At 40.9% G+C, this 12,571-nt stretch overlaps 1 protein-coding gene across 8 annotated transcripts in view; it reads left to right on the top strand.

Annotated features, from left to right (window-relative positions):
• The window catches only part of MAML3 (mastermind like transcriptional coactivator 3), a 351,724-nt gene that overhangs the window by 202,480 nt on the left and 136,673 nt on the right, over positions 1–12,571 (top strand). For all 8 annotated transcript variants that reach the window (XM_027825266.3, XM_043545675.1, XM_037897234.1 and 5 more), the window contains one exon: positions 7,563–9,053. In XM_027825266.3, the coding sequence (XP_027681067.2) occupies positions 7,563–9,053 (1,491 nt within the window). The remainder of the gene's footprint in view (positions 1–7,562; positions 9,054–12,571) is intronic.

Here is a 12,571-nt window from a genome sequence, read left to right as displayed (position 1 = left end):
TACTCCTGCCTATCTGTCTGTCTAGCTCACTAACTGTGCACTCTTTACTGTGTTGATATGTAAAAGACAGGTACATTCTCTGGTTAAAAAGAATATGAAGAATATTGTTTAAAATGAATGTTTGTCCATTTATTGTAATAAAATTAATATTTACATAAAAGTTGTTGGAGTGCAAGCCCTGGATGCTGAAGACCTTTATTTATTATCCACAGCATGGGCTGTGCTAGAACAAACTTCTCTACACTGCCCTTCCAATGTATCTTAACTCTGAACTGGTGGAGCCAGGGGCTAGGGATGAGTAGACTAATCTACAGCATTCTGTCCTTTTCTTCTTCCACACCCACAGAAACCGTGTCTCTATCCTCTCTCCTGCTCTTCCTTCTTCCTAATAAGACACCTTGCCCTTGCCACCTTACCTCGGACTAGAATCCTTGCTATCATCCGAGTCCCCTGATTGTCACATTGTTTGCCTGGTTTACTTCTGCCGGAGTCTTTACTGCCCTGCACTGCTGCACAACTTAGCAGGATAGATCAAACACACAGGTGTGACGTCTAGTCACTGGAAGCAAAGTTTCTGTAAGAACCCACAAAGCTCAATGGGGTAGTGTCTCGGTGGACCATTGGAGATGTTACTGACTTAAAACAGATTTCACAAAGTGGATTTTTAAATCTCTCTTCTTTTCACAAGGCCCAAGATGGAAGAGCATGACGTGCTTTCTATGTGCAATTGCAATCCAAAATCATTTGGCTACAGCAGGATTCAAGTGATGATCTCTCAGCCTTGGGGGCATCGCCTTCAAAAGGCTGGAGAAAGAAAAATATAAATAGTTTGGGGAGGGGTTGGAGGTGATAAATATCTTAATTAGTTAGAAGTGGCCTTATGTAATGCACTTCTGCTTCGCTCAACCATTTTTCTGTTAAGAGTTTAGCCTTAATGTGTGGAAGGCTATCTCATTCCTTCCACGTTCCCCCCCCCCCCCCCCATTGCACCTGCAGCCATTGCTAGTAAAAAGCGAACTCACACACACACACCCCAAATCTGAGATACAGAAGTTATTTCATATTCTGTATTCCACACAGAGCAATACTGCTCTTTCTGAAACACCAGCATGTTGTAACTGTTGACTTTCTTTAATAGCTATCACTGCATGTGTAGTAGAGGGAATGTGGAAGGAATGAGAAGTCCATTCACAAGCTAAAGCTAAACTCATAACACACAAATGGTCAAATAAAACAAAAGAGAAGAATGCTTATGCCATCTTGATCATCAAAGGACACAACGAGGACTATTACACCTTTGCCTGGGAGTCAGTCATATCAAATAAAATTACTCAATGTCACTCCAGGGCAAGGGACCTTTACCAGCTGTGATGTTTTAATGAGCTATTCATAGCATCTGGGTGCAGCAATGGAAGTTATAGTCTCAGGACTCTCACTCTTGAGACAGAGATACAGAGTGGAGGTGACTGAATCAGGCTCATGCTTGGGCGTAGCTACTGGTGATCTCACGGAAAAGTCATGTTCACCTCGCCAGCTAGGGAGGCAGCATGCTGCAACTGCAGAGATGGTGAGAGAGAAAAGGTGGGGCAAGCGTAGAAAAACATGGAACGAGAGATGGTGGGACAGCCAAACAGATGAGAGGGGAAGTAGGACTCCCTTTGCAGGGAAGGTCAGAATTTAGTCATTGCTTCAGACTTGAGGGCAGATGGATGACAGCTCAGCTCATCTGAAATGGGAAGGGGGGATGGAAAAGATCAATTTATATATATTTTTTTAAAAGCTTGAGTCATGAGAGTGCTCTGAAGGGAATATTAAGCTGTGTTCTGTTTAGATGCACCTCTTCCAACTGCAAGCTTTACTTTGGGGGTTGAGTGTTTGTTTATTTTTCCTCTGAGAACAAAGGACAGCTACAGAACAGAGCCTCATCCTACTGCATCTAGCAGAACTTCTGGATATGCACACAGTAGTTGCCATAGTTGTCATTCATGCCTTGTAACATAGGGATTGCAATGGCCAGAGCTAGGTTAACAACAGAAAAAGTCAGTGGCAACATGACCATTATGTAGCTGGTAGATGAAAACATCTGTAATAGCAACTGGAGCCGTCTTGTCTATGGCCTCACTGATCATCTGACCATCAAGCATAAGGGGAACTGTGTTAAACACTCTGAAGTGTGTTTGACTTTTACAGCCAGATAGGAAACAGAAAGAGAATTTAGTCTCTGAGCTTTTTTTGGAAGAGCAATAAAAGGACTAAACAGCAGCCGTCCTGGTCACTCCCCATACATAATTGAAATAGCTGCCCACTGAAGTCAGAGTGAGATTGGGGGGATGGGGCGGTATAAGTGGCTCTGACTGTTGCTATAACAACAGCACCTTGGTCTAATTTCTTTTGAAAAATGAATTGCTGCTGGTGGGATGAAGCAGAGCAGCTTCTCCCAGCAGATGAAAGCTCTGCCGACAGCCTCAAGTGGCCTGTTGTTTGTGTTTTGGATACATTGTGCTGTGCCTGCTGCAGCCCTGTTGAAAATTTCAAGACTGGTTAGATTAGGCCGTTAGAGTGTGTGCATGCATTTGTGCGTGTTTGTGAGCACACACTCACACCCTTTAGAGTCGCATCAGAAAACAACCCTCTAAAGTTTGACCTTTTCCTGTTCCACAAAGTTCCTCTAATGACATATAAATAATTCTGAGTCCTGCATCACCAAGCCTTCTGCTTTTCTGCTTTGTGGTAGAAACCTGCTGTGAAATGGAATCCCATCAGTGAGGTATTGTTAATAAGAATAATGTCCTACCAGCACGAAGAGGTTTTTATTTTATTTTATGCATCAAGAATTTTTTGCTCTCAGAGAGAAACCTCCAAGCTCCTGCAAAAAACCGCTTTATGCAAACTGCAGATTGCATGTCCAAGCAACATATTGTTTCTTTGAGGGAGATGGAAGGCGTTTTATAATAGAATATCTTATTCAGGCTTTGTTTTCAGAGGGGGAAGGGGACATACTGCAATTTTATACAAAAGCAGGGTGTTTTTGCCAGTCTATGGCCAATGCAAGACTTCTCAGCCATTCACCATTCCTCAGTCAGGACATGAAAATGAACCTTTGCACTAAAATGGTCTTGTAAGAATATTTTAGTTTTATACCAGAAGAGAAGAGAGATTTCCTCTCCAGCCCAGCTGAGGCAGTCTCAGCTTTCTCTTTTACCCTCTCCAAAGTTTATGACCAGCATATTCACTTCGAGTGCATCATTCATATGGTGTTTCTGTCTAATGTAACTGTTGTTAAGGTGATTTCAAAGTAGGGTGACCAGACAGCAAATGTGAAAAATCAGGACAGGAGGTGGGGGGTAATAAGAGCCTATATAAGAAAAAGACCCAAAAATCGGAACTGTCCCTATAAAATGGGACATCTTGGTCACCCTACGTGCAAACAAAGGAAACCACACAAGTCTTTATTTTTTTGTCTTTTGATTGTGCAGTTTGTGTATATACCAAAATCCTGCAATTGCATTAGGAAAATCAAACAATTTTAGATGCAAACTTAGAATAGTGTCCACTTGTTTTCATGTGCAACAGTACATGCTTTCTGCACATTAGACATGTGGGGGAAAATGGTTTCCTTGTGGCTCTTTGTTGCAATAAAAAATAAATGTAGTCATTAATATTCATATACTGGTCCTGCTCTTACTCCCGCTGAAGTCAGTAAGTGTTTGTGTATAGTCAGACAGCCAAGTTTAGGAACATTAAGAAATCTTTTAAGAGTTGGTATTGGCAGGAATGGGTTCGATTTGTTGCTGGTCGTTTGGCACTAATTTGTGTTAGTTTTCATAAACATGTCCATATAATACATGATGGGTTCAGTATAAATCATTTAATGATATAGTGAAACCTGCAAATAGATCTCCTTATTAGCAAACTCATGTTTTAAGTGACCACTTTCAGTCTTTCTAAAAGGACTGAGTACAATTCAGCACCACATGTCCACCTCTATTAAGCCACATATTTATTGGTACCTTGAGTGACTACTTGACAAGTTAATCTGCGGGGGCGGGGTGGGAACCCAAACCCTAAGTATAATAGCCCTATTCTTAATGCAGGTGTTTGTTATGAGATTATTCTCGGGGAACAAAGGGCCCAGCTCTACAACAGAAATAAGGATGATGGGGAACCTGGTGAGAACAGGGTTGTCCCTTTGCATTGTTAAAAACATACTTCAATCTAGCAAATGTACATCAGACCCAACTGTGTTTCAATCCTGCCCCTGAATCACATTGCCTAAGGGTGTTGCATACTGCAGGGACATGGCTGAAACACAGCTGGGTTCTGCCTACTCTACCGGACCAAACCATATAGTAAACTCTCTCCAAGGACCATCAGTACAGTAAGCAGGTCTTCCAGCAAGGTTGTTCGTACACTGTAGATGGACCCAAGTACTAAGCCTGCAGTCACTCAGTGCTAAGGCCCATGGAGAATTTTCTTGTGGGTCTTTGAGCACAGCAACTTCCAGCTCTTTGAAATGCTTACTACTCCAGTGTCCTCTATTGCTCTTTTATCGGCACAGCAAGTTAGGGTCACTTGTTTGTTGGGATTTTGGCAGGGGAGGGAGGCTGGTAAAGGGGAGACGGAGAGGTACTTGTTAACTGAATGTTTAATAGCTGAAATGAAGATGTGTAGAAACAGTACAGAGCGTGATGTGTGAATGGCCTGATAATATCAGATACTCTCGCAGCTTCTAGTATTTATTTTAAGTTACTCTATCAGCTGTTTTATTGAAGACCAACTCTTGGAGCCAAAAGAGATTATGACCTTTCTTTTCAAGTTCTGAAGGAGGTAAACTTGGAAATGACTGTTTTTGTACTTGAGAAGAGGTAGTATTACCACATCCATATTATCCTTTGTTGGTTTGTGCGGTCTGAACTAAGGATATATAAAGATCAGTCAAACAAACTCAATGGCAGTAACACACTGCCACACGCTAGTGACATCGGTTCAGGAACAGCCTGGGGACTCACTCTTTGCCTGGAGCTCTGATGTCACATGGTGGTGATCATCTAGCTTTAAACTTTAGAGGTTATTCTGTTATAAAGCCTCCTTATGGGACCTGATTTTCTGTTGGCACTAGTTTTGGAGGAGGGTGCTTGCTCACAGAGAGCTGCAGTGAGACTGTTGGGGAGGAGTCAAACTATAGGAATGGTGACCCCAGAATTAAGGAGTTAGGGAACCTCAGAACACACTCCAGACCATTCTTCCTGCTGGGGGTAGCTGCACCAAAAGTAACCCAGACGTGTGCAAAAAGAAAAATACCAGAGTGATTGACACTAATCTAGTCCATGCTGTGGAACTCACCCCGATGAGCTTAGAGTTGGCTTTTGGCTGATGTTTTATCTTGTTTATTTATAAAGAGGTTTGTCTGGTTAGCCAGTTAGAAATGTTAGCACTGCTGACAGATTACAGTGGATGATTGTGTAATCTACCTGTTGCATTATATGTTCCCTTATTATGCCACCCTTTCTGGTAAAATGTGTTGTAAAAAGGCATAGGACATGGACTATGGTATTTATACACTGTTCTTTCTTCTTGGGTAACAGGCAAAAAACTCCCATGTCTATATGCCAACAGACCCTTACTTAGGAGAGAGAGCCTCTATGTTAATTAGCAACATATTAATCACTTTCCCACTCTGTCCCTCTAAAAATCTCTAATACATTTCAGTGGAGTCAGGAGCTGGGACTGGGAGAGAAGCTGATGTTTTGCTTGGGGACTCATAGACTTTCCTTTCCATATTATAAAGGTGACATTATTCCTGTGTAGAGGACCAGCACAAGGTCTGGGCACTGCTAAAGTCCCATTTACACACAATGTGGAGCTCTTAACTGGAACTGTGTGATGCATAGGCCTTGTCTTGAGAATTTTACTCCCAGTAAATAAATGATTCTGAAGAGTGTACACAGACTGGAGAGGGAGAGTGAGTCAGCAGGATCTTTCTGAAAGGGAGAAGAGACAGTGGCGCATTACTTACTTTTCCACAGCCAGGATGAACTTTTGGGGAGGGAAGGAGATTGGAACTCCCACTTTCCCATTCCAGATAACCAGAGGGATATGAGAAGAAATGAATGCAGTACTTCTCCTCTGAGCAGCAGGAAGGACAAGGGACCCCCTCTCCCCACCCCTGGAATTCTTTGATATGCTGAGGTGACCAAACTTTCCTTCAAGCACCACCAACAGAGGACTCTGGGATGGGAAGTCACTGGAGAAAAAAATTGTCTGAATTTGGAATTGTGGGAAGAAAAAAGTTGAGAACCTCTAGTGTGGGGAAGGTCTGGGAGATGAATGTCCATGATCTTAGTAAAAGTAAAATACTTAAAAATTGATAAAATCTTCAGTATTTTGTTCTCCATTGTTTTACTATCAAGGATGCAAATGTGTCCTGAACAAGTTCTCTGGAATTGTGACCTCTTCACTTCGTCCACTCCCTGTTCTTTTTGCTTTAGCCAAAGAGGGCTGCTTTTTTAGCCTGGCACTTAAACAACAGACTTAGCATTTGGTGTAGCATGGGGTAGAATTGTAGCTAGTTGCATTGATGGAATATAAATGTATCAATCTGAGTTAAAATACTTGTTAACGAGTTAGTTTTTTATGTAAAAGGCTAATTTGGCTGCTTTTGTGGACTTATTTTGTTAAGTGAATATTGCTATTTTATTGGTTTTATTTGTTCTTTATTACTTATATTATGGTAGTACCTAGCGGTGCTGTACAAACTTTTTTTTATATAATTTTTTTTATCTCTGAGTATCTGAATCAGTTCAATGTCATATAAAGTGCTAACGATCTTTCTTTTTTTAAAGTTCATATATTTTTTACTATATTTAAGACCAACTTCCAATATATCTCTGTCTAGTACAATAGAGCAAAGTGCTGATTAGATAAAACTTTTTAAATGAATCATTTGTCTAAAAACATCAAAGAAAACAGTTCATGTGTTTGGAATGGCAGTATTTATACTGTAAATAATTTTCTAGAAACAAAGATTTTCAGAAATGATTAGTGATTTTTTTTTTTTACTCAGTTTTTGGGTGCCCAACTTGAGGCTAGCTTACAGGAGCCTGATTTTCAGAGGGCAAATGCTTAGCACTTTTTGAAAATGAAGCTACTTTAAGGTGTCTCAGCTACTTTGGGCACCCAAAAATGGAAGCACCCAAAATCCCTAGTCACATTTGAAAATGTTGGCCAGTCTCTTTATTTTTAGTGATTAACATAGCAACCTAACCTTTATAGTAAAACCCCTCAAACAGTAAACTAAACAGCAGTGCACCAATAGGTGGGATTCTGCACCTCATATTCAGGATCAGGTTTCTTTGTTTGTTTCAAACCCTCTTTTCCAATTTGTCTGACCTCTGAGGCATAAGGCGAAAACCAAGGACTTTTCCAATTCAGAATTTCTAAAATCTGTGGGATACAAGGGGGAAAGCTACCGTTGCAAAGTTCATAACATGGTTGTATGAAAGATAACTTTGTGTAAGTGGCTTATTTGGTTTTTATCTTTTTCTTTCTTTTCTTCCTTCAAGCTACAAGAGACAGTAAAGAGGAAACTGGAAGGAGCGCGTTCACCCCTCAATGGAGAGCAGCAGAATGGTGTCTGTGATGGTAGTTTCTCTCCAACCAGCAAGCGGATACGGAAGGATGTACCAGGAATCGATACAATCAATAGCTTGCCCAATAACTTGCCTTTGCCTTCTGTTTCTCCTCTTCACCAGCTTGACATGAAGCCTTCCTTACCCCTGCAGAAGAGTGGAACTCATGCTAGTGGTCTGGAAGACTTGGGTAAAAATGGTGGACTTCCAGAGATAAAGCTCCCAGTTAATGGTTGCAGTGAGCTTGAGGACAGTTTTAACATCCTGCAAAACAAGGAACTAAAACAAGAACCTTTGGATGACCCCACCTGCATAGACACTTCTGAAACATCCCTTTCGAATCAAAACAAGCTTTTCTCAGACATTAATCTGAATGATCAAGAGTGGCAGGAGTTAATAGATGAGCTGGCCAACACTGTACCAGAAGATGACATACAAGATTTGTTCAATGAAGACTTTGAAGAGAAGAAGGAACCAGAATTTCCAAGGCCTACCGCTGAGACTCAAGAAAGTGCAAGCGTTAAGAGTGATCCATCTCATTCTCCATTTGCTCACGTACCAATGGGGTCTCCTCAGGTGAGGCCTTCTTCTTCAGGCCCTCCATTTTCAAATGTCTCCACAGCTTCTAGTGTAACTTCTGTATCCAGTGCTCCACCAGCTCCAATCCCTGCCAGCTCACCAGCAAATTGTGTTGTTCAGTCACCCCAAACTCCCAACCAAGCCCATACTCCAGGTCAAACTCAGTCACGACCTGGAAATGGTTATCTTATTAATCCAGCAGCAGTGACTGTCGCGGGTTCAGGGCCTGGTCCTGTGGCTATACCCAGTGCTGACTTGTCTCCAGCCGAACAGCTCAAACAAATGGCAGCACAGCAGCAACAAAGAGCTAAACTCATGCAGCAGAAGCAGCAGCAGCAGCATCCAAATCAAGCATCAAGCTGGTCACCTGTGGGACCTCCATCTAGTCCGTATGGAGGACCCTTCAGTGCAGACAAACCAAATAGTCCAATGATGTATCCCCAAGCCTTTAACAACCAAAATCCTATAGTGCCTCCTATGGCAAATAATCCACAGAAGACCACAATGAATAACTACCTCCCTCAAAATCACATGAATATGATCAATCAACAGACAAATAATTTGGGTACAAACTCTTTAAGCAAGCAGCCCAATATGCTTACTTACGGCAACACTAAACCTCTGACTCATTTTAATGCTGAATTGAGTCAGAGAATGACCCCACCAATGGCCAATCCCAGCAAGAACCCCATGATGCCATACATACAGCAGCAACAGTCCCAGCAGCCACAGATGCAAGCTCAAATGACACACCTGAGTGAGGAACAGAAACGAATGCTTATTATGAAGCAGAAAGGAATGATGAATCAACCAATTGCATATGCAACACTTCCTTCCCTTGGCCAGGTAAGCATGAATACAGGACACACTTTGAATAATGCACGTGTAGCATTTTGTAGACAAGCAAGGAAAGAGTAGCACAAAGCTTCAGCGTTCATAGCTCCTCATATGTCTATGTTCTCTTTCTTTAAATGGAGGGGTTTCTTTGCAGCAGCTTCTTGTTTTCAGTGTGACATCAAATTAATGCGTTTATTGTGAACAGACATACTCTGTCTGTGTATCCGCTGATGAGGGCTTGGCAGGGAGGGTATGGAGAAGATTGGTTTTAAAGTCTCATCTCCTCTGAGAGCTTGTCACACCCTCTGTGTAATGGGACACTTTGTACCTTTGCATCCGGTACCGTTGTATTGTTTAATTTTTAGAATGTTAACATCTTAAGAGGAGGTTTAGCAGTGTCACTTTTCCCTCAATGGTGGGCAAGTGAAAGGAGGCTCAAGCCGTCTTGAAGCAGAGTATTTAGAAAGGTTGTGGCCAAGTGGCATGAATTGGCAATGGAAGAGCCTTCAAGATGCTGAATGCCCTTAACTCCTACTTGAGGGAGTAAATAGCAGTTGAAGGTATTTAGCACCTCATGGGATCATGCCCAAACTGAGGTTATTTATGGCGTGACTTTGAAGTGATCCTCAGTTACCCCTTTTTAATGTATTTTCGTTTTCCAGATGCATAAAGTCCTCTCCAGTGGCTTGCCCAGTGATTTAGCTCTTAGGGATAAGCTTTACCTACTTGGCTTGACTGAGTTTCCATTACCTTCTCACTTTAAACCCCTGTGGGGCTGGTGTTCTGAGGTTTTGGGGATACACAAGCAGATGGATCTAAAATAATTGAGTTAAATACCAACAATAGAAAGACCAAGTAACATAATGGGTCAGCCAGATTGAGAGCCCTTCATTCACACTGAAAACCTTCAGTAAAACTACTGGTGTGCATAAGTGTTCACCAGAGTGACTATTTGAGTGTTGTTCATGTTTGAGTGTTGTTTTGTTAATTTTTAAAAGAACTACAGAAAATCAACTGTTTTATAACCAGTCCAGGCCTACAGTTAATGTGATACATTTCATGGAAGGTATGCCACCAAAGAGTGTCAGGAATTGTGATGTAATGATATGCTAATAGAATTGTCTATTGTTAGTTTTAGTCCAAACAGCTTTTACTAAATTAGCTGTTTCCACAACCACCTACAATAAGTGCTTCCTTTTCAGCATAGTTTGAGATAATTAATTGTGACTCACATTGCTAATGCACATGTGAATACAGCGGGGTTTTACATTTCCTTAACCCGATGAGTTCTGGAATCTACCAACAGGGGGAGCATATCTTTTCCACCATAGAGCCCTTCACATGTTGTTTAAAGTGAACTGCAAAGCTAAGAGAAATGTGCTAGTGCCTTCCATGTTGTTCATGATTCATGACGATAGTTAAAAGGTTTGTTCTTCTGCTTGTCTTTTGCATTAGAAATTACAGGTCCAACTTCTCTGTTTTTGGTGAAGGCCTGTCTAAAGAAATAGTGGGATAATGACATCAAAACAGACTGAAATCTGAGCTACAGCTTTTCCAGCCTTTCACTGAGAGGGAAAGGGATGTTTAGCCAGACTGTCCAATACTTTGTGGTTTCTTTTCTTTGTTGGTTTGTTTTCAAACCTGTTTGAATTAAACACCTATCAAACAGTTAGGAGAAAAGCTGCCACTGTGAAAGATTTAACATCCCTTCACTTGAAGGCTGAGAAATCTGTAGTGGAGATTTTACCTTTACAAATATATCACTCTCTCATTACAGTTCTCCAGCAAGAGCAGGGAAGTCAAGTTTTCATATTCCTGTTGTTATTATGGTTTAAAAAATTCAGAAAACCCTCTTTAACAAACAAAGCACTGAAGGCATCTTTGTAGTTTAGAAGAAGGCAACATTGGGGGGGGTACCAAAAACGTTTTAAAAAAACTTTTGCGTTTCACCTTTAAATGACCTGACCAGAAATAGAGACCTATAAAATAGAGACCTATTGCTTCCATATTGAAAGGTCCCTCCAGTCCCATGGGCCAGTTAAGGTGCATGTATAGAAAAGGTTCAAAGAGGTGGGGAAGGTAAAATAATAGATTTTCAGCTGAAAGGTATTTCCCTACTCCTTTCCTTACTGCTTCCCTGAAGATAACTTTTCTATGGAAAACTGGAAATCTGTTATTATTCTGAGGTCTGCTCATTCAGGAGTGGATTGTTTCACACAATGATGGGAAAAGATCTGTTGATAATATTGAGCCAAATCCAGAGATAGATGTTGAGCTACTGCTACAGACTCCAGGATACAGAGAGAGACAAAGGTGCTAGAATCTCAGATCAGACCCAGATTATAGGTAAACATAATGAAAAACTCTTATGTTGCTGTTTGAAACAAATTTCAAAATGTAAATAAATGTGTGCCTATATCTTTCTGTGAGTTTATAATTGATACTCTCTGACTGTAATTTTTTTACCTCTGGCATGTATTCATATGTTTTAGAGATCTATATTTTGTAGTGTGTGTATCAGGATTATTTAAAAACAAAGGACAAGAGATAGTGCTATACTAGTTGGGTCACATGGTTAGCACTGAGCTTATATTCATATTACATGGCTGGTACAATGTTTGCCAGTGCTGAGCCCCAGCACCTCTAGGCTGGGCAGTTCATAGCCCTGGCACCTCTGGTCTTGCCATGTCAGTTATGAAAGTAAAAAAAATTACTGGAACCCTAGCGTCTCTTTCATTATAAATTAAGCACGACTGGTACAGAAGTTTATTCAACAGATTATGTACATACAAAAATCTTGAGTATTATTTCTGTATTGGCATAAAATTAGAGTATATAGATAGGCTTATATATGTATACCTTAAATCCATACACATCTGCATCTATGTAATTCTGTTTATAATAAATAGAACATCTACACATATTTACCACTTGCATCATTCACTGTTCATTACATGTACACCATTTTATCAGCAAAGTTGGGGCTATATAAGCATTCTGTGGAGAGGTCACAAGCATATCTGACCTTTCTATTAACCTCCTATCTCAGTCTGGCTGGTGCTCTGGCCTTGTTTCTAGGCTTTGATGAGCCTTATTAATTATGTTTAGAAGAAAAGGTGTGCAGCTAGAGAGGAAGCCATTTAGCTCAACATGAATGTGAGTAATTGGACAACTGGCAGAGTGTTAAATTGGTGGTAGTGAGAGAAACTTACGTATAACAAACATTCTTGCATGCACAAAGGTAGTAGAACTTCTCTTAATGAGCTCCTCCATTTCTGCATTTACCACCTGTGATGATTTGGGGAATCTGTCTCTGTATAACTTAAGAATTCTGTTTTTGTTATGAAATTGTACTACGGAATGCCTCTAGGTGGTTGTGGAATCCAACCTTTGCTGACAGGAGCTGTAGCAAATACAGAGAGTTTGACCAAGTTTCTCTGCTGGGGGCTGATGAAATGGACAGTGGAAAATCACCAGTGGAACAACAACAAACCCCAGGTGTTGGTAGGGGGACATTTAACTCAAGG

The sequence above is a fragment of the Chelonia mydas genome, chromosome 4 (assembly GCF_015237465.2).
Source record: "Chelonia mydas isolate rCheMyd1 chromosome 4, rCheMyd1.pri.v2, whole genome shotgun sequence".
Taxonomy (NCBI): Eukaryota; Metazoa; Chordata; order Testudines; family Cheloniidae; genus Chelonia; species Chelonia mydas.
The sequence above is the reverse complement of the archived record's forward strand: the minus strand, read 5'-3'. Positions and strand labels throughout refer to the sequence as shown.